The sequence below is a fragment of the Euprymna scolopes genome, chromosome 34, assembly GCF_053919585.1.
Source record: "Euprymna scolopes isolate OS-2025 chromosome 34, ASM5391958v1, whole genome shotgun sequence".
In the NCBI taxonomy this organism is placed as follows: Eukaryota; Metazoa; Mollusca; class Cephalopoda; order Sepiida; family Sepiolidae; genus Euprymna; species Euprymna scolopes.
The window spans coordinates 25,371,086-25,393,599 of record NC_136515.1 but is presented as its reverse complement, the minus strand read 5'-3'; the positions used below and the strand labels follow the sequence as shown (position 1 = coordinate 25,393,599).

The 22,514-nt window shown below is 29.1% G+C and overlaps 1 protein-coding gene across 3 annotated transcripts in view; it reads right to left on the bottom strand.

The window, feature by feature from the left end:
• Window positions 1-3,198: 3,198 nt before the first annotated feature.
• LOC145259142 (neuronal membrane glycoprotein M6-a-like) overlaps window positions 3,199-22,514 on the bottom strand; it is a 79,730-nt gene continuing 60,414 nt past the window's right edge. The window contains exons 8-9 of one of the 3 annotated variants that reach the window (XM_080116842.1): window positions 9,129-9,186; window positions 3,199-3,316 (exon numbers count right to left, since the gene is read on the bottom strand). In XM_080116842.1, the coding sequence (XP_079972968.1) occupies window positions 9,156-9,186 (31 nt within the window). In that variant the 3' untranslated portion in view covers window positions 3,199-3,316; window positions 9,129-9,155. Of the gene's footprint in view, window positions 3,317-8,893; window positions 9,187-14,360; window positions 14,497-22,514 lie in introns of those variants that run through there. The other 2 variants (XM_080116841.1, XM_080116840.1) reach the window with 2 other exon arrangements.

Below are 22,514 nucleotides of genomic sequence, written 5' to 3'. Positions count from 1 at the left end.
ATCAAGAAATTAACCAATTTTAATGAAATTTTCAGTATTTATCAAATAATGATCCTATGATCCTAGAATATAATGAACTAATTATTTTTATGTAAATCTTAGTGAAAATGTATTATTTTTTTTTAAACAAAAAATACCTTTACTAAAGTTATGGTTTTCAGTAGTAAATAAAAAAACGCAGGAATTTATTTTTACTTTTTTATATAAATAAAGCATCGTAATTTGTAACAATGAAAAAAAAAAAAAATTTTACAGGAACATTAAGAAAAAAGCCCCTACAGTCCGTATTAATGAATTAAATATAACGCGAAGACAAATGAATTTCCCGAACTACCGATATTACCATTGAATTAAGCATTGTTTATTTACTATTTTCACAAAAAAATTATAATAGCAAAAATATTTCTACTTTTATTTTAAATTACAGATATCGCATAATTTTTATATGCAAGATTTTAATAATTTCCTTGCTCGCAAGAATGTGAAACTTTTGGCATAACATAATTTTTATATAATATTGAACAATAATTAAAAAAAATTAATTTAAAAACAGGAACATAAAAAATGATAAAAACTGATACAAACATTCAGAATAAAAATGTACGGATGCACATCTGGGGGGAAAAAAAAAAAAGAAATCTGACACCCCTACCTCCTTTTACTATCATGAGTTCATTTTGAAACCACATTTCGATTGACTGTAATTTTGGGTCTTCATATAATCGTGTTTACAAACCTTTATTTGTTGCATTTTTGGCGAACGGCAGGATTAATTGATTTTTGAGGACTAATTGTTAGTTTTTGCACAAACGGGGTTTGTCTTTTTTTTTAATTTAATTCAATATCTTAGGACTTTACTAATTATCTTTGAAATATACCCAGAAAACTAACATTTATCTTTTAAAGGATTTTTACAATGAATTTGTTTAACTTCAAAATTTAGCTGAATTGGTTAGCTCACCATGAAAACATTTTTCATAACTATATTTTCACATGTACAAATATTTTTCCCCTTTAGGAAATTAATCTTTCAAATACAATCAAAAAGTAGTCGGAAACCTACAAAAAAATTATGATAAATCGGCTTTCAAAACTAGGTTCCTCTATCTTTATCCGTCCATTTTTGCCCATACCTAGTAAAAAAGCAAAGACAATATTTGTGGTTATTATCTTCACAATTATTTATTTTTCAATAAATCTTTCACATACAATATTAGTAAATATAAAACTTATTGTTAGTATTAATAAAATCACGGATGACAGAAAATCTTTGGATATTTTATGAGAAAATCTTTTTTCTAATAAAAGAAAAGGAAAAGTTTTATCTGTTTTAAAAGAAAAATCATCAAAGATGGCTGCCTTTCATAAAAATAAGGATCACAGCAAAAATATTAATTCTGCATAAAATTTTAAAATATTTTATTTCTTATGAATTATTTATATTATTTATAAATTTTTTTCTATTCATATAATATCACTTTTCTTTTTTTTTAGTAGACGTTTTCTGACATTAGACAATCATCAAGAAGAAGCCACCAAAACCGTGTGTATTCTCTCTTGATGACTCATAAAATTTTGTTGGATTTGTAAATATTTAGGAGAATTCGATTGTTGCAAGATGGTTGATTGATTTTTGAAAACAGATGGTCTGTGTTTAATTGGATGTGTATTTTGATTTGACAAATTCCCATTTGCATTTGTTATTATTAATTTGTTGTATTAGAGTAAACGAACATTATTATAACCTTCCTAAGAAATAAAATTGTTGTTTTAAACTATAGTGACCGTTTTGCTTGCCATTTGGAGAAATATGTAAAAAGGGAGGTAACTCAATAATTCATACTAAATTTATGTTGAAACGTTTAAAAACGATTTTCTTTATAAAAAAACTATTTAATTTACGTGATTTTTGGAATATTATATTTTCTTTTCGTCACAGATTCGTACATCATATAGATCGTTCATTTTTCTTTTTGTATTAATACAGATAAATTTTGGACAAGCACCCATTTTTTAAATATAAAAAACAAGAACAAATGCAAATTAAGAAAGTTTATAGCGTTTATTTACAACAATTAACAATACAAAATTAGAGATAAAAAAACAGCTATTGGAATATGAATGAAAAATATACAATGGAATTAAAATGAGGAAAAAAAGATATTTAATCATTTTCAGGGTGGCAGTGTTGTGCTACGGGGCTCAACAGTTTTGATTAAATTTTCAAAGTAGTCAAAATAAAAGACAATGATTTTGTAGAGTTTTTTCTTTTTTAATAAAATCATTGAGAATGAGAGAATGATGCGATACTTTATGAAATTGTTATACACACATTGACATAGTTTTGGTTGCAAGCAGATACCAAACCTCCATTATAATAGCATGTAACTCTGTTTTATGTAAAAACAAAAAAAAAAAATATGGAGTTTTGCAAGTAAATATAAATCTTATACCAAAAAAAAAAAAAACTACCAGATAATATTTTTTTTTTTGTATAAGATTTATCCCGATGAGTCAAGTGCAACAGAGATATAAACTTGCACTTAAAGAAACAGAATCTTTTAAAAAATCTTTCGATGATGTGTTGTTGCTATTATTGACAAATATTTCTCATAATGTAAAAAAATTACCGCAAACTGTTTTATTATTGAACCAAGATGGTTTACAAAGAGAACAGTAAACATAAAAATGTTTCTTATAAAATCATTTATTGTTTCCAATTGCGTTTTGGTGTCGAAATTTATTTTTTTATTGTAATAGTAATTTGTTTTATTCTTGCAGTAAATAAAGATTTATTTTATAAAACATGTTTGTCATTTTTTTCCTTTTGCTATATCTAGTAAAATAAACGATATTGTTTAAATATAACCATATTATAACTTAATGCTTGTTTTCTTCAAATGCACATTTAATAACACTGTTGTGCTCCATGACAATGTAGCCAAAACTGTTTGCCTCTCCTCCTATAATCAACATAGCTTTTAGCCCTCATCTAAATGGTTGTCAGTCCTGGACAAAATAAAGTATTCCCATTATTTATGTTTACATGTACATTTTGATGCCTCCTGAAATTGTTGGAGTTTAGGAGAGAGGGGAGTAGTATGTATATTCATTTTTCATGTATAAAATGTAAAAGTTGTGCAATCAGACAGTCTTGTGAAATTGCTGGAGATAATTGGCTTTTGTGATGCAATTGCAGAACAAAATCCATGTCAAAATTGTAGAGAAATGTCTATTTGAAGAATATAATCTTGATAACAAAGACGGACAAGCTGCACGTGCATGGTCCCCCTCTGATGCTGCATGTGAGATGACGCTACAAAAAATAGTAAAGAAATGATGAATGCGAAAAGTGTAAACGGCCAATGTTGCCTTCACATTTTCACCAAGTTTTAGAAAAATCTAATGGATGGGGCAAAAGTTATGGGGTAAAAAGTGTCATTTTTTGCAATTTGGGGGCATTTGTGGCCCCTTTTATGTTCCTGGGGATGCCGAATCTCAGTGAAAATGGACAAATGATGCAGTTTCACGCCTTAAGACATGTATATTTGAATTCAGTAACATGGAAAACCACTATATAGACATACATATCCAGTTTTTGAGTAATATGAAAAAAGAGCTCCAAAAAGGCATGTTTCTTTAGCCCTAAAAGTCCTAGAGGAATACGAACCAGAACTTTGCCAGGGTCACACATACTGAAATTATAATGAGAACAATGGCCTCCATATTTTGGCCAAGTTTCAGGAAAATCTAATGGATGGATCAAACGCTAATCGAGAATTTTCGCAAAAAAATTTTTTTACTGTGCACATCTATTTAATGAAATACAATTTGTGGCAAAATTTCAGGAAAAACTAATGGATGATTATCTAGCAATTGTCCGGACTAACAGACGCACGGATGCCACTGAAAACATAGGTCCCTCTCTGATAAATCGGAGGACTAAAAAGAAAAGTATACTTTTCTTTCAATAGTGAAAATAATGAAAACCTTAAAGACAAAGAAAGTGGAAGAATGCTTAAAAGTAATAAAGCATAACAGAAATTACAAATGCGGAAATCTCAGAAACAAGGTAAGTGCAAACGTGAAAATTAATTTTTCTGTTTTTTGTTTTCTAATTTTGTTTTAATATAAATCTTACTTGCCTTCAATATCACTTAATAATGAAGTCCATATTTCGACAAAAATCTTTTTATCTGATGTATATTCAATTCTGATCCTAAAACAAGCAAATGGTGGCCAATACATTCACGTATCGTAATCATCTTCTATAAATTATTTATCAGTATCTGGTTGAAATAAAGAATTTTGCTAATTTGTAGAAGGACTTTGAATGCTAAATTCTTGGGAACGGCTGCTATTGGCCATGATAATCGGTGGTGTGAACAGTTTCTTATAGTTATTAAAAGAAATGAGTTTTGTTTTGGTAATACTTAATGTGACCATCCATTTTTGGTCCCATTCTATCAAGTTGGAGCAAAAGTTTTTGCCGGTTTATAGAAGAGGCATCTTAAACCATAATAAGCATTATTAAACATATAAACACAATTAATTTATAACTTTTTCTTTCAGATTATTAAAACATATTTTTATGTAATATTCTCACCCATGTTCACATGAAAAAGATGTTCTTTAGTCAACAGAATGCAAGTCATCTTCCATCATGGTTATGCTTGTCCTCATACAGCAATACTGATCAAAGATATAAGAGAATTTGGTTGGGAAATTTTGTCCAATCCTGCATATTCTCCTGACCTAGCTCCCTTTGGATTATCACTTATTTCAAAGATTACAAAACTATTTAGATGCCTTGGATTAAGATCATTTGAGGGATTGAACATGAGTTAGATTTATATTTTGCATCTTGAAAAATGAATCCTGTACAGTGAATGTTTCTTTCTGAAATTGGTTATTTTTTGAACAACTTCATAAAATGGTATGAATTTTCAGCATTGTTCATATTCATCCATATATTCCAAGCCTGTTTCAGCTATGAGGAGAAAAAAAATCAAGATGAAATTAGTCATATTTTCCAAACATTCTAATAATTATAGACTGAAAAATTGACATTTATAGGTCAGATTATTTGATTGATAAGATAAATATTTGAACAAGTTTGACAAATTACAAGTAAATACAATTAATACATCTAAAATGTAATGAGATATTAAGATTAAAAAATGTTATGGCAGATATGTTTTTTTATAATGAAATTGAACAAACTGAAGCTTTTTACAATATCAGAATTCATTATATTAAGGTTTCTAGTATGTTCAGCAAGATAAGAAAAAAAAAAATAGACTACTGGCATGTCAAGTTTCTACCTTTCCTTCTCTTCACATTTTTCTTCGCTTTTTTACCTTTATTTTCCGTTCTTAAAACTATACTTACATAAAAGTGGAAAAGGAAATTACATAGAACCATTTTCTACAACTACGTTTGCAAAATCAGCTCACATGACCAATTCACAATTAAGAAAAAAAACTTCAAATACGTATATCTAATTTTAATGAAATTTGAACTACATGTATACATCATTAATTCAGAGAGTTTTCCAACATTTCAGCTTCTTTTAACTGGGGCATGAAATGGGAAGAAGTGGGCAGTAAAAACAAAGGAAGTAAAATGGTGGTATGAGCATAGTGAATAAGTACATCAGAATTGGGTTTTCCTGCTAGTCATCTATATATCTATAAAAGTGAACATGTCTGTGTCTGTGTACATTTCCCTATGCAATAACTGTCAATTTTAAGTCTACAGACTCGAAATTTAATATACAGGGTACTGATATTTGGGAAAATCTTTGTGATCGGTTTTCGGACAGAAATTTGGCTGTTAAGGGGTCAAAGTTCAACGATTTGACCTTTGAGAACTTTACCAAACTCCTCTGACAATTTTGGGTCTAAACACTTGAAATTTTAGATATAGATTCTTTGGACATGGACATGACTTAATAATTTGATTTGAGCCCAAAACAATGAATGTTAAGGGGTCATAATAGGGGTCAAAGTTTAAAAAAATTGACCTTTTTTTTTTTTGCTCAACATACACTTCCAAACACCGGGCAACGCGGGCTGAAATGCTAGTATATAATAATTTAGTATATATTACATTTACAAAATTATCTTGTCAGATTTTCAAGTCAGATCTAAATAACAATCTATTTAACATTGATATTTGATTCAGACTAGCCTATATTTCCATTTCTTCTTTTGGTAAACTTTAAATGCATTTAAATTTTATCAAATTTTTTATTTAATTACTTTTTTTGTTTACATAAAATTCTCATAAAATACAATAACATTCCCATGCAATGCCGAGTATGGACAGGTAGTAATTATAAAAATCAATTTATCAAATTTCTGTCCTTCAATTATTGATCCAATTTAAAAAAATGTTTCATATCATTTTTCATTTCTGTGAACATAGTGTCAACCACATGAAGCAAAACACACTAAACTTGAATTAAATTTGGCTTTATCAAATACTGTATTCTGATATAAAAGTTGGACAACACATTAATAAGATCATAGGTTACATCATCCGAATGTTGTGAGGATAATACTCAAGATAAGAACAGTAATACAAATAATGTTGTTTACAAATTTATTGCCATAATGATGCTGATTATATAGGATGAACTTCCTTGCATTTGAATACAAACATGTTTTATTCAAAATCCGACAGGAAAGGGTAGGATCCTTGTGTCACCTGTAGCAGTCACAAAGACCTCTTCTCTTGCAAATCAATGCTTCCTCTCTGAGCTGTTCGGCTACGCACTGGCTAATCAGCTAACAGGGAGCATTTAGAACTACTTTTTGAAACTACAGTGAATCATCAGTCAGGACCGGACCTCCAGCCAAGCCACACCTTTCTTCTCTCATCCCTGTCCACCGGACACCTCTACCTAGCATTGATGGTCTCCACACGAAGACAACTGCTATTAATTGGTGACAACACAGGAAATATATCGACTGACCGAAACAGACCTCAAAAAACTTTGTATTCCTTCTTCCTCTTTCACAGTTCCACCTTCAACTTCCTGCTGTGAAATAAATCCCCTTTTTTATTGTTATTGTTGAAAAGAAGTTTTGGTTGTTCCTTTCATGCTGCGTCCCTTAATTAAATATATTTTATTAGGGGTAAAACTTAACCCTCTAAATATATATAAGACAAACTTCTTTGCATTTGAACACCAACATGTTCTATTCAAGATCCGATAGTAGGATCTTTGTGTCACCCCTTCTTGCTTGACCTTGAACTCTGCTATTTGATAGCACTTGATAGAAATCTATGTGCAAAAAAACTATAAAATGGAATGTTTTAAGGTCTTGCAAATTCCAAAAACATTTGAAATTTTTGGAGTCTTTATCACTTCCTTTATATTGGCAGACAAAATTCATCAGGTCGGTAAATTTATTTGGGGAACTTCCCCTGCCCCAGTGTGTATGTATTATATATAGTCCGGTTAAGAAGATACAATCCTCAGAAGATCCACTGGGTTTATATAATAGTGCTCAATAGTAATTTATATTAATATTTATTTATACAGACATATACAGGCTTTGCTACATTGACATGACAATGTTTCAATCTGTAGTTATTAATAACTAAAATCTCATCAAGCAAAGTTATTAATAACTACAGCTTGGAACATTGTCATGCCAGTGTAGCGAAGCCCATACATGTCTATAAATAAATGATGTTTTATATCTATCTATATATATATATATATATATAAAACATAATATGCAAGAATGAAGACAGTCTGCAATTAAGCGAATAAGAGTTTAAATATTTGTTTAAATATAAAAATATTGAATGATTATATATGCTATACCTCGAGTTTCATAAATCAAATGCAACTAAAAGACAGTTAACGTAAAGTCTAGCATGTCCACACATTGAAAAATTTAAAAATTGTATTATAGTGAACACACACACACGAGAGAGAGAGACTATTGAAGATCACTAAGAGAAAAAAGTATATTAAAAAAAACATTTTAAAATAGCATACAAAGAACTTCAGACAATGAAATAAAACTTTTGGCTACACCCTTTTTTAATTCTTTGTACACGTCTCCTATCAAAGTATAAATAACAAATAACTTAGATTTATCATCAAGATTTTGTCAGAAATTAAAAAATTATAAATTTTATTTCTCCCCCACCTACCAATTTTTGTCTCGGTACTCTTCTAGATCGTTCTAGAAAGATAATTTCAAAATTATATCTCAGAATATAAACAGATAAGAAAATTCTTGAATGTTCCAGACTAAAAAAGGTTTTAAAATATGTAAAGTTTTCATTCTTATTCAGAACTCAACCTAATTAAAAAAAAAAAAAAAGAAAAAAATACAGAAAAAACTTTATCATGTACGTATTTGTCACAGAACGAAAATGTTTCAAAAAAATCACATAAATTGATCAAATAAGTTTTTTAATATAGAATGTTTCTTTCTTTTAATTTTTAGCAATTAATAGTATAATGTAGACGGATTTTAAAATCTTGGTAGTTCGAATTTAGTTATCTCCATTTGGCAGATTAAGACACACCATACTCACTTAACTATAAAATTTGATTTTCTTAAATAAAAAATACTTTATCAATTTCCATGATTTTTAAAGTATGACATTTTCATTCTGTGACAGGTATGTACATCAAAAATTGTTCTGTTTGTTTGTTTGTTTTTAATTAGGTTGAATTCTGGACTTGCAAAGATTTTGCTACGGATAACAAAAATGAAGAATGTTGTATCCAATGTTAAATCAAATTTTGTAATTACTTTTAAAACCAAATACTCTCAGAAAATCTAAAGATATTATTTTCAAATAAATTAAATTCAATCTTATTTGAGAAAAGATTTACAGATAAGTTTAGAAAGGTCAGGCATTTGTTTTTTTTTTTTTATACAAAAATTTAAGTTTTGAGCAAATATCGATAAAGAAAAAAAAATCACAAAATAGAATCTCACGAACATGACATGATAAATAAACGTTAACACAGGCGAAGGGAATTGAAGAAAAAAAAATCAACGTCCAATAGATACTACTGAACAATTAAAACATTCGTTTGATGAAAAGCTCTTTCAGTTGATCAAGCTTACGAAGAATACTGTTTTTATTACGTGCGAGTTATCTCCCTTGATATATCTTCATTCAGTTGGACGACTTGAAATTACTGACCTGAAAATGTTAAAAGATTGTTATTAAATTAAAAAATTCGAATACAAGACAAACATGGATGTTTTGTTTTTATATATTTTATATAATTTACAACAACAAAAAATGACAATGCAAATTTTCTGATAAAAAGGAAAAATTATTCCCTGATAAAAAAAATACAGATGAGATAAATTTTTCATTTCATTAAGATAGTTTTTAGAGAAACACTCTAAATTTTCAATTACTTGGAACTTCAGCAATTGAACTAAGCTAGCAGTTGAAAGGAACACATTTAGCTTGGCATCATATGTGATATCACTCAAGTATCACTCATTAATAAAAAAAACTTTTTTTTTAATTACTTCATCGCAGAATAACATTTTTAATTAAAATTCCAAAAGAATATTTATTTCTTATAAAAAATGTCCATCCAAAATGATAATAAAATTATGCTTTGCCAGTGTTCGTCCTCTTCTGTTAAGAATTAAGTGCATAATTTAATTTTTTTTATATTATTTCTGATGACAAAAAAACAGATTTGTGTTGAATAAATGACAACAAATGTTCATCAGAAGTTTGTCTGTTTGTATCACGTCGGGAGTCGCCAAATGATGTAGAAATGAAAAGAGTCTCATTCTAACATTTAATAACAATTTTATTGATTATCTTCGTTAGTTTGACTTGTATGAAAAAGGTTTTGCATTAGAAGAAGTTTATGTGTATGGACATAGATGAAAGATTAGACATACCTATTGCAAGAGAGAATTCACAGATGTGTGTTGAAGTATCGATGGAGACAAAAGATTAGACAATGGGAGAAGGAGAGTTCATATGTATAATGCATTAAAATCCATGTGCAGAGGTAGCCACGTTAGCGGGTTTGTTTTCTTGCTAGCCCAGGGCCAAAGGGCCCAAAGAAAGTTGTGTCCTAACAGAGGAGTGTGTTGTCAGCAAGAGCCGTGAAGAATGTGAGAGAACTGCTGTTGGTTTAACCTTTTATGCATTTCATTACCTGTTCAGCTCGCCAGAAAGATAGTGCAAGCCAGAAGTGAAGTTGACTGCTAGCATCAACCAATATTGAGTTTACAAGCTAAAGATATTCAAAATTTCATGCCATAAGTATTCGCTTTTGCTGCTACAGATTAATATAGTTTCCATTAAGCACTATTTAGTGCGTATATAAAGGTAATTTATAGAAGGCTGAAGTGTAACAGATAGATATGAACTGAAGCAAATGGTGGAATTAGTTTTGTTGTTTCCACCTTTTTATTAATATAATAGATACATAAATGACAAAAAGTCTACATTCCAAATTTCAAGATGTTGTCCATCTTAGTTTATTTCTTTTAGCTTGTTAAAATGTTCACTTCTTGACAACACCTGTTCTGTAGCGAAGAATCATTCATGCAATTATTATGTCATTTTTTTTTATTTATTCCACCATTAAACATCATAAGAATAGGAACTCATCAATTGTAAAAGAAAATAAAGGAACATGGACATGATTACAAAATACGAAAATTGGAAGAAAAGTTGCAATTTTAGTTACACCATCTTTGAATTTTGATGTAAAGTCACTAACACTAAATTTACATATTAATTAATTGCAGTTATATTGTTATAATATCAATAATATCTTATTTAATATTTTATTATTTATAATTAGTTTATATTTATTTTCTTAGATAATAGTGATAATGGTCAAATCCAAGATGTATTTAGGTTTATTTTATACAAAACTAATCATTGAATTTATTGAATTTCTATACAATAATTTTAGTTGTTTAGTTAGATTTAAACCTTGCTTAACTATAACCTTATTTATTACATGAATAAATATTTTTATTATGTATATTTCTGCGTTTAAACAGACTTCCATTATTGCCATTTAGTTAAGATTAATTAACCACTTATTTTCATTAATATGAGGGATTTCTGAAGTTTTTCCAACGCAAGTTTATATATATATTATAATATTACATCAACATGGTTTGATGGAAGTTCTATATAATGATATTTTAGAAAGAACATACTCTTATTCATATGTATGTTCAAGCTTAATTCAATTGTTGCATTAATATGTAATAATATAAAAAAGGTTCTTTTATATAGTTTACATTAATTCTTATGAGAACCAATTTCCAAAGTAAAAGTAAGTTTAATATTCAAACCTTTAAAATGTTATTTCATTTTTTTAATTGCAATAGAGCTATAAATGAATAAAATGAAAGTCATAAAACAGATGTTGTGTTACAACACCCTTTACAAGGTCATTTGAGTTTTATAATTATATAGATAGATTTAAGTGTATCTTAATACCCGGTGGCCTGCTAGTATGTATATATATATATATATATATATATATATATATATATATATAAGTTTTGTTGTTCTGACAATAAGGAACTTAAGGAGCTTAGGAACACTATCATGCTAAATCACTTCCTAAGGTATTAAGATAGTTAAATCCTTTTCATGCTTGCCTGCCTGGATTACATCTGCAAAACAATATTTAAGCGATTAAAAATTAAATCTTTCCAAAGTCGGCTACACTGAAGAGTGATGGATACCACAAAACGTGTACATTAATAACTTTTACCTTAATGGGGTGACGTAATCCAGAAAATGCATGTGAGGTAATGAATTCCCTTATCATTTACTTTACAGTTCATACGCTGTTACTATCACAAAAAATATATATAAGTTAATATTTAAGCGATAACAAATCATAGATATCTTAGGTAACATTCCAGACTACAGATACTGTGGTTATGGGTTCAAATCTTGCTAAAGTGAACCATCTTGAAGAGCGATACATACTGCAAAACATCTGTATGTGGACAGCTTTATAGCAACTATTACTGCTGCTACATCAAGTTTGTGTGTGGCGCAAACACACAGACACAAATTGTAAAAGAAACAATACCTTCGGCAGACGGGGGGAAGGGACACTAATTTCCCCTTTTACTTCTCTCTCTCTCTCGACTATTATAGAAAATTGATCACATATAATGATAGATGTATCGAGACACAGAAATGGGTATGTTTGATCTGGTAGAACAGTGGTTCATTAAAATTGTGGGGTCTGCGTTCACGCCTGGCCCCCAAAGTATGGAAATAAAAAATTTACAAATTAAAAAAATAAAAAACGTTTACAAGGGTTTTTGATATAGATGTACATCAGAATCCTTTCATAAGTATGTTTAAACTTAAATAGGGATGGTATAATAAAATTGTGGGGTCTGCGTTGGCACCTGGCCTCTATAGAATGGAAAGACTTTTCATATCTATCTCCGTAAGTATACTTTGATAATTATGTTTCAGTTTGAATAAATATGGTATAATAAAATTATTGGGTGTTCGTTCGCGCCTGACCTCCATAGAATGGAAATATGTCACAAAGTTTAACAAGGTTTTTTAATATAGATCCACAGAATATTGTGATAAGTGTTTCAATGTGAACAGGTATGGTATAATAAATTATGGGGTTTATCTATTTTATTTTTACTTTCATCATATTTTGCTTTGGTTTTGTTACCACCAAATTCGAAGCTATCTCATTACAACCCTTCCTTTTCATAACCTATCATACTTTCATAAATCAGAGTCCATTTTCTGTAGGCTGTTTTTGAACCCAGTCAACGATGGGTACTTTTGCTAGTATATATATATATATATATATATATATGAGCAAATAGTTAATAAAACATGTTAAAAACACTTTGAAAAAAAGAGTTAAAAACATATTTAATCTAAAAAGGAGACACTTAATAAGTGGATAGTCCTTAATCTGCGGAGTTTCAAAGAAATACTTTCCTTCTCATCAGAGGGTAGGAATTAGCAAAATGCAGGATTGGATTTTGCATACAAAAGTATTTGATGAAACTGCAAGTAAGTCAAAGATCTTACTTGATAACAAAAAGTGAAGAAAAAGGTTATTTCACATGAATGGATAGTCTGGTGAATCCAATGACGGTAAAATCCAAAAATGTAAATCCAAGATATATATATATATATATATATATATATATATATATATATAGGGGTCAATAACAAAATGCAAAAAATCGATTGAAATTTTTCTGTTGGTTTAAAATGTTTGCATTTGAGAATAATTGCATCTGTTTATAAATATACAGCCATTTTGTCATGAGTTGTTGATTGTTCTTTTAAGTTTCAAAATAAATTATGTTTTCTATGTAGGCTCTTCTAAAATAGAGAAATATGAAGGACAAAGATTGTTTGAAATATATATCACTCACCAAAAACAAAAAACTATTCATGATCTAAATTTTCAAAAATAAAATGACAGACGAAGTTTAAAATTTTATTAAGAATGCAGTAAGTTTTCAATGATTTTTTTCTCTCAAAAGTCAATATATATATATATATATATATATATATGTGTGTGTGTGTGTGTGTGTGTGTGTAATCAGCACCTGCCAGAAACATAATACAATGCTCTTTGTGTAAACAAATGGAGCTTTCAACATTTGATTAAATTTGGAATTGAAGAGTCAATTTTTTAAAAAAATAAAGAAATTATCTTGAAATTTTTTAATGGAAAAAAAATATTTTGAGTGAATTTGAAAATATGTTTTGTTTGTATCAAATATAGTGTTGTGTTAAATCTGTTCCTTTTTGCTGCTAGTATAATTCAGATGCTAAATGTACACTTTAATTAAAGCTAAATTTTCCAGTGTAAATTCCACCAAGTTTAGATATTATAATAAATAATGTAGATATGTCAGGATAATCATATTAATGTAAAGATGATATTTTTAAATGCAATCATTATGAACACAAAATCAAATGGATAGATTTTGTTTTTGTTTTTTGTTTTTTTTGTATATTTTCAGACATCAGAGTTAGTCCAGTGATATTAGCTTCCATCTCTTTTTGCATATTTTTACTTTTCAGAGTTCAGCAGTGCTAATCTAGTGGTATTAGCTTCCACTGTGTATATTTTAATGTTTCAGAGTTTAGTAGTGTTAATTTAGTGCATTAGTTTCCATTTCTATTTGTATATTTCCACTTTTCAGAGTTCAGCAGAGTTAATCTAGCGGTACCAGCTGGCATTCAGCAGTGTTAATCTAGTGGTACCAGCTGGTAGTCAGCAGTGTTAATCTAGTGGCACCAGCTAGCATTCAGCAGTGTTAATCTAGTGGTACTAGCTTCCATTTCTATATTTCCACTTTTCAAGGTTGAGCAGTGTTAATCTATTGGTATTAGCTTCCACTTCTCTTTGTATAATTTCACATTTCAGAGTTCATCAGTGTTAATCTAGTGGCATTATCTTCCAGATCTAGTGTCTCCGTCGCAGGTTTCAATCTCAAAAGAGAAAAAAAATGCAAACATTTATTTATTCATGTTTAGGAATTTTTTTAGATAAAGATTGATAATTTGTATTATTTGGACTACTATTCTCATGTTTTAACAAATAAAATAAAAATTTTCATGTCAATAATCCAAACAAATTTATTTCATAGTAACTAGCTGGGCCCTATGAAAATTCCATAGGGCTTTCTTTCTATATCAATATTTATAATTTACTGTTAATAAGATTCCTTTTAAAATGATAAATATTTTGGTCCTTGTTCAGAATTCTGCCTATATTAAAAAATAAAAATAAAGAAAAATATGTATATATCCCATATGAAATTAAAATATCATATTCCAAAAATCATGTAAATTGATGAAGTAGTATTTTTAACTAAGAAAATCAAATTTTATAAGAGAGGAAGAACGGTCTCGCACTTAAAAATAATCTAAAACACAAAGAAGTTAACTCAACAATAATTCAAACTTACAATATTTTTGCTGTATATGAATTCTCATTAATCACTTAAAACTGATTTTCTTTATAAATATAAAACTACTTGATCAATTTATGATTTTGGAATATATTTTCATTCAGTCACAGGTACATACACCATACAGATTTTTATTTAATTTTATTTTTTGATAGAGGGGAACTTCTGAACAAGAACCAGTGTTTCTTAAGGTCAATATGATTTTTTTTTAATTACTCTTTCTTCTGTAAAGATAATTGTCATTCTCAGCTAAATATTTGTTAAATAAATGAAATCTTTATTTAAAAATTGTAACAATTCTTTAAAACAAATATTTTTTTGTAATAAATAAAACGAATGTTGCTTTTTGAAAAGGTATTTACTTCAAATTGTACTGTTTTAGTTGATGGGATGACATAATTTGATTTTGGAACAATTCATTTTAAAATGGGTAAAGTTGGAAGTGTTTACCTTAACAAGAGTATTCTACTGTTCTAGAAAGTATTTCACTCACAACACAATTCTCTACCTATACAAGAGCCAAATATATCTTCAGATATTTTCAAATCTGATGAAGCGCTGCTAAGAGTATCATTTTCTCACTGGATAGCATACAAAACCATCGTCAAAATCTAGTGAGCAAGGATTTTTCACCTCCCTACTTCCACTTTCTCACAGAAGAGACATAAGTTTATCTATGTACGTAACAAATACTCACAAGCTAAAACTGTAATTTCCCTCACTCTCTGTCTAAAACTAAATGAAAATTCCACGAGTAATTTTTTTTTTCCTAGAACTGTCCTTCTATGGAACACAATACTGTGGGGCTGCTTCCCAGCATGGTTGTTTTCAAGTCTAATGTAAATCAGTTCTTGTTGAACCGTCTTCTTAAATAATTAAAACCTACCCAAGTTCCACCATTACTGATCATCACGTTATTTCACCAACTATATTTCATTAACCCTTATCCTAGAGTGGCCTCCAGAATTTAATAAGCAATGACCCTCAAGTAAAATAAAGTAAAACAAAATAAAACATTACTGATCTATTTTTTATGTGTGAAAAGTGATAATCATTTTTTAAATACATGTGAAAGGTGATAACTAGGGCTAGGACAACAGCATATTCTTTTCGTTGTTTTGACTCTCAAGTGTGTATCCATTGATATCTTATATGATTTTATGTAGAGTGATGTGGTTCTTAGTTGATTAACCGTGTCTAACTGTCAGATATATACTTGAGAGTCAAAACAATGATAAGAATATTCTGTTGTTATAGCCCTAGTGATAACGTACGTACGAACATAAACTGCTCTAACATATTGCATCTATTTTACAGTGGTATTTTGCAGCGGTAACTACAATAGTATATGCGCCAATGTAGTTCAAACTCCTTACAAGGGCAGAGTTAGACACAAGTTCGCTTTTAAATAGGGAAAATTCAGCTCCCAAAAAAGGGTCACTCTGAACCAAGACAAAAATACGAATTGCCTCACTCTAGAAGGATTTATTCTTCACTGACAGACAGAAAAAATGACTGCAGTATTAGAAAAAATACTACACTTGGAATTATTTATTTGCACAAAATATTTAAAAATACATTTGGAACAAATTTGGTACACAGTCATCAAAAGTGTGAGGAACATGGTCATGCTTGGTTAAAAATGATAAAAAATATTTATCCTACTCTTAACTAGAATCATCTCATTCACCACAATATCACATTTACTCTAGAGGCCGTCCTAATTAAGATATACCCAAATTACTTTTTTTTTTCATTTTGATGTTATGGCAGAGGCAATTCCTCAGAGTAGAAGAAAATAGAAATTTACGTCTTGTTTAGGTAGATTAATGTGTGTTATGCTCTGGCTTTTGAGTGGGAATTTAAATAAGATAATCACACACTTTTTGAAGACACTTATTTTTAAATAAAATTTAAATGAAAATTTTGAAAAACCTTTAAGTGTCGAATATAATGATAAAATGTTTTTTTATTTTTGTTTTTGGCCGATATTTCACTAATAAATAGTCTCATCAGGGTAGGAAGTCCGGAGCATAGCACACTTGAATCTTCCAAAACAAGACATACATTTCTATTCTCTTCTGCTCTGAGGCATTGTCTCCGCCATAACACCAAAATGAAGAAAAGAAAAAAAAAACTTACGGATCAGACTTCCTATCCTGATGAGGCTATTTATTAGCGAAATATCGGCCAAAAATAAAAAAGTAAATATAAAATGATTTTATCTTACATTTGACACTTAAAGGTATTTCAAATTTTATTTTAAAATAAGTGTCTTCAAAAATCGTGTGACCATCTTCTCATTTTTAATAAATGTTTATATAGAAATTCATTAAAGTGAAATGGAGAGTAGAGAAAGAAAAAAAATTCAGTAAGACTCTTTCTAAATAATAGACCATTTGCTGTGTTCCAGTTTATTCAGAACAAAACAAGCAGGTCGTTCTCTAAATGGAAGGGGGATTATTTTGATCCTAGTCAAATGTATATTTTTTTACTAACACTTATGAAAATTAGACTTTTATAGTTATGGATGGCCCAAATAATCTCTCAGTTCCCCCACTCTATCCTGAACATTTGTCCCAGTATAAAATACTACAGACCATAGAAGTATAAGCCTAGAATATAAAATATATATTTAAACTAAGACAAGCATCCAGAAATGAGACCAAGTCAATGTGAAAATCACAATTTGCAATCACATTCTTGTAAAACATTTGCACAGAATACTAATGTCATTCACATGTACAAGTATGCTAGGTGGATTGAACCGACATCCTCAGAAGGAAGAAGTGTCAAAGGAATATTAAATTCACAAGCAATCCCCAGTTGCATGTTTATCGTGGTTAAAGGAGATGACGTTAGGTTTTTGTCGTTCTTGCAGGAAAGTGTTGACGTTCTCCTACATACAGTACTGCACATTTCTAATTGGTCACCCACCTGGTACCGATCAATGATACTTAACTTTGGTGATCTAACAAGAACCTGTGTGTCAACACAATTATGCCATATACAGGTATGGTGCGACCACACTTAGAATTTGTTTGACTAATCTAAAACCATAATCAATTTGAAACGTTTTGTTCATATTTGGAAAGCTATGTGGTTTGAGTGACACCAATTACAGTTTCATGCTTAACCGGTACCTTTCAGCTGCTTGCATAATGAAGGTGTTTGGGCTGTACTTAAAAAAATATATTTTATAAAAAATCTTACACAACAAAAGAAAGTAGATGAATATTTTATTTATTTTAAAAATAATTAAATTTTACATTGAAAATTAATATTTATTAAAATCATTCAGTTTGTTATGTCTTTAAGAAATAAGGTTGTTTGGCAAATATTGAGAGATTTTTCAACTGGCTTTTAAAATGATTGACAAAATTTTCTATGTTTACTCCTTAATTGCAAAGGTTTTTTTTAGAAAATAATTTTTAAGCTTAAAGATGAAGCAAGAATAAATGCATGTATTTTTGTCATCTTTCAATCTATCATAATACTTCCCAAACAGCCACCAATATCAATACACTTTTAGCCTTTTGTATTCTGCAGAGTGAAAGCAACAAAAGGAAGAAAGAAAAATATACAGATTGAATTCATTTAATTTTTCTAGTACAGATTAATACTTTGATATTAATTACACAGTGTTACTTTTTACAGAGTTATTCGTTTTTTTAGATTCTTCATACTACTCTTCTCATCTTCAACGGTATTTTTATGTTTTGGTAGATCTACCCTCCACCTTCAGGCGTATCTTGTCAAACTGGGGAATCTGCACAGAATTTCAAAGAGAACCCTACAAAGGTAGCATGCTCTCGTTCTCTCAGTCATGACGGGGTAGAAGTCTCAAGTAATTTGCAATTGTATTTTAAGTGTCGCCCGCAATATAGATTGAACCTATAACTTCCAGAACAGTGTAACTAAATTTTACCAAGTATTTTATCCACTTAAAAGTACTTAATAAAATTCAAGTGTAAGTTACATGTTTTAGGAGTGCTGAAGGTTAAAGGTTCAATCCTCAGTGTGGGTGATACTCAAAATATAATTGCGAATTACTTAAGACTTCTATCTAGTTATCATTGATAGAATGAAGATTAAATAAAGGGTTCCATTTGAAATTTCTTGCAGATTCTCCCGACTTCGGTAGAGGGATTCCCCAGACTTCGGCAGAGGCATTCCCCAAGTTCAACAAAAATACACCTGAAAAGGTTGGAGGTTATATTGACCAAAACATTGTGAAAATAACTCTCAAGATGAGAACAGTAGTCTGAATAATCCTACTAATATCAATCTGAAAATGTTTTGTTCATAGTTGGAAAAGAATTGAATGTTTAAAAACACAAAAACATATATTGATCTATTTTTGATTTTTTGTAAATCTCAATAACATGGTTTATTGATATAAAAGAAACAATGGCAGCACATACATATATTTTTAAAACTTTTTTTAATATTCATTCCTTTTTACAGATTGTTAATTTTTTTATCTATTGTACAGCGATTCCAAGTGTTAAAAATTAGAAATCAAAAAAACATTTTTTTTTTGTAAGATGTTTGAATATAAACTTAAAATGTACATCTCTGGGTATAGCAAAGCATAAGTTCAACATTTATTAAGAAACTGAATGTTAGAAAACACAAAACAAATGGATTATTTGAACTACTGTTCTCATCTTGGAAATTATTCTCAATGTTTTGGCTGATGTCTGACTTTCTTCAGATGCATCTCATTAAACTCAAGAATTTGTGCAGAGTTACTTAAACTGAACCGATACAGATTCCAGAGTTCGAAAATATGCACCGGTTGGAGGTTATATCAGTTGAAACGTGAGAATAATGTCAAATTATGTTTCTATTTGGTTTTACATGGTTTAAATTTGTTTTATATTAATTTTCTATTAAAAGAAAAATCTAACTTGATCTCTAATGCACTATGAATTCTATTCAGATCCAATGTGTTAGCTGTTGAACATGAATCTTACATGAACAGTCAAAAATGAACTTCTATATCATTTTTGCATATCTTTATTTTCAAAGAGTAATGGGATTTTGGGTTGTTTTGATCTAATATTGTTTCCATTATGATTAATTTTCATTTACGACAAGATGATGTGATACATTCAAAAGGATTTTTTCACTTGTTTGAAGCCTGCATTTGTAAGTACATACACTGAAAATTGGCTTTTGGACCAACAATACACAAGAATGTTTGGTTTGGTTGCTTTGTTTGACTGCATATTAACCTTTTTTTAGGCTATTTCTTATCGAATCCAGTAATTTTTTTAAAAGTTTTTATGCTACAAGTTCTTTGGATTTTTATGGTGTTTGGTTTGCGTTTTTTTTTATTATTATTTCAATCGGAAAATTATTTGTTTGTTTTTTTTTTTTTTTAATTTAGAATATGATTTAGTTTTGCAAAGAAGAAAAAACAATAACATTAATATTTGGCGCATTTTAGGTCAAAAAGCCAGTATCTTGAGATAGTCTAATCTGGTAACACCACTTGTTTGAAGCCTGCATTTTTAAGTATATGCACTGTAAAAATTGACTTTTGGACCATACAAAAAGGTAAATTTTTAAACGATAGAAAATTCAATGCGTGATAAAATTCTAATTTTTTTTTCAAAGTTTGGTACATTTAGAAAAGCATCAGACATTTCAATGATATCAGATACAGTATTGTGCTAAAAAACATTCCTTTCAGTTACCAACATAATTGGGGTACCGAATCTAAACATAATCCATAGTTTTTTAACAGTTTCAAAGAATGTTATTCGTATTCTTTAAAATGATTTAGAATTATGAAATCAGTTGAATGACTTACTAAAAATTTGGTTTTTGTCAAGAATTCCCCCTATGTTAAAAGATAGATTTTCTTGTATGATGTGTGCAAACATGGTGGAAAGAAAATATTATATTTAAAAACTTATGTAAATTGATCAAGTAGTTTTATTTTTAAATAAGAAAATCAAATTTTATGAGTAACTGAGGAGCAACTGTCTTACCTATCATTTTGAAAACAATCTCAGGAAACAAAGAAAGTAAACAACAATAATTCAAACTTGCAAGATTTTTGTTGTACTGTTTTGTTGTATGGAATTTCCTATTAATTGCAGAGTTGGATGGTAAAAATCCAACTCCGATTTCTAGAATTCCTAGGATACCGACTCCGACTCCCACATGGAAATCTATTCTGCAGATCCATATACCAGCCTCCTCATACCTATTCAGCAAGCATTTTATAAATACTTTTCATATATATTATTTTTTATGCTTAACATTCATTTATATGATAAATATATTCACATATACACTCAACCAGCTTTATAGAATAAGTTAAGATAATAAAGGGATAAAAAATTTACAATTAAATTTTATTATGCTATCAGTTCAAAAGGGAATACAATATTTAGGGATACAGAAACTTCTTTAGGCCATGGCATTTCGAAGCCAAACGCTTCGAATCAGAAGAGGGGAGTAAAGACATTATTTGGAGAAGAAATTTTTTCAAAGATAATATTGCCTTTATGGAAAGAAAATCAAAGAAAAAACAGGAAAAAGCTATAAAGGGCTATAGTAGCATGGGTTGCTTTTTATTGATTTAGGCCCATTTTTTTTGGGGAGGGGGATAAGATTGTAATTCCGGATTGATCCCGGACTAATTCAATTGCCACATTTCATTTGATTCAGGAACTAGATAACTTTCAGATTACAATCCAATTGTTATCTGATGTAATCCACAGTGATCTCATTCAAAGACAGAATTTTCATTGATCCTGTGTGACATCACAATCAAAATGAAAACAGACAAGATTTGCAATGATTCAATGGACCGAAATATCTTGAAGTAGAAGCATTGCAGTATTGTACAAAATATGATATATCTCCAAAAATAAAAGCAAAACCATACAAAAACTGCTAAATTGTACAACTGGTAAAACCAAACAGGAAAACCATGTAAAAAATTAAATTTTTTAAGGAGTCGGAGTCAGATAAAAACTCTGATTCAGACTTCTAGTACTCTTAGAAATCCGACTCCAGCTAAAACCTCTGACTCCCTCCGACTCCACAACTTATTCAGAAATAAAACTACTTGATCAATTTCATGATTTTTGGAATATGCTATTTTCGTTTCATCATAGGCATGTATGGCATACAAATTTTTCTTTATTTTTATTTTTTTTAAGTGAGGGAATTCTGGACAAGAACCAAAAGATTTATTTTCCAATTTTTTAAAAATGAATATGTACATCACATCAAAGGGCAAGTTTTATCACAAAATCTATAACTATAAATAATTTTTTAAAAAAATTTTTTAATTTAAACAGAAAAGTTTGGTAAAAATACAAAATGATGAATGTTAAAAAACTTGGCACTTCTACACTATTAGGATGAAATTTTGTAGTCGATGAATGGAGTTTTCAGATAAAAAAAAAAAACAATGGTTTCTACTGATTTTTTTTTGTCAATTATAATAAATTATAATGATAGCTTCCAAATTATGCAGTCAAAATTACCTGAATATTACTGAATTGTTAA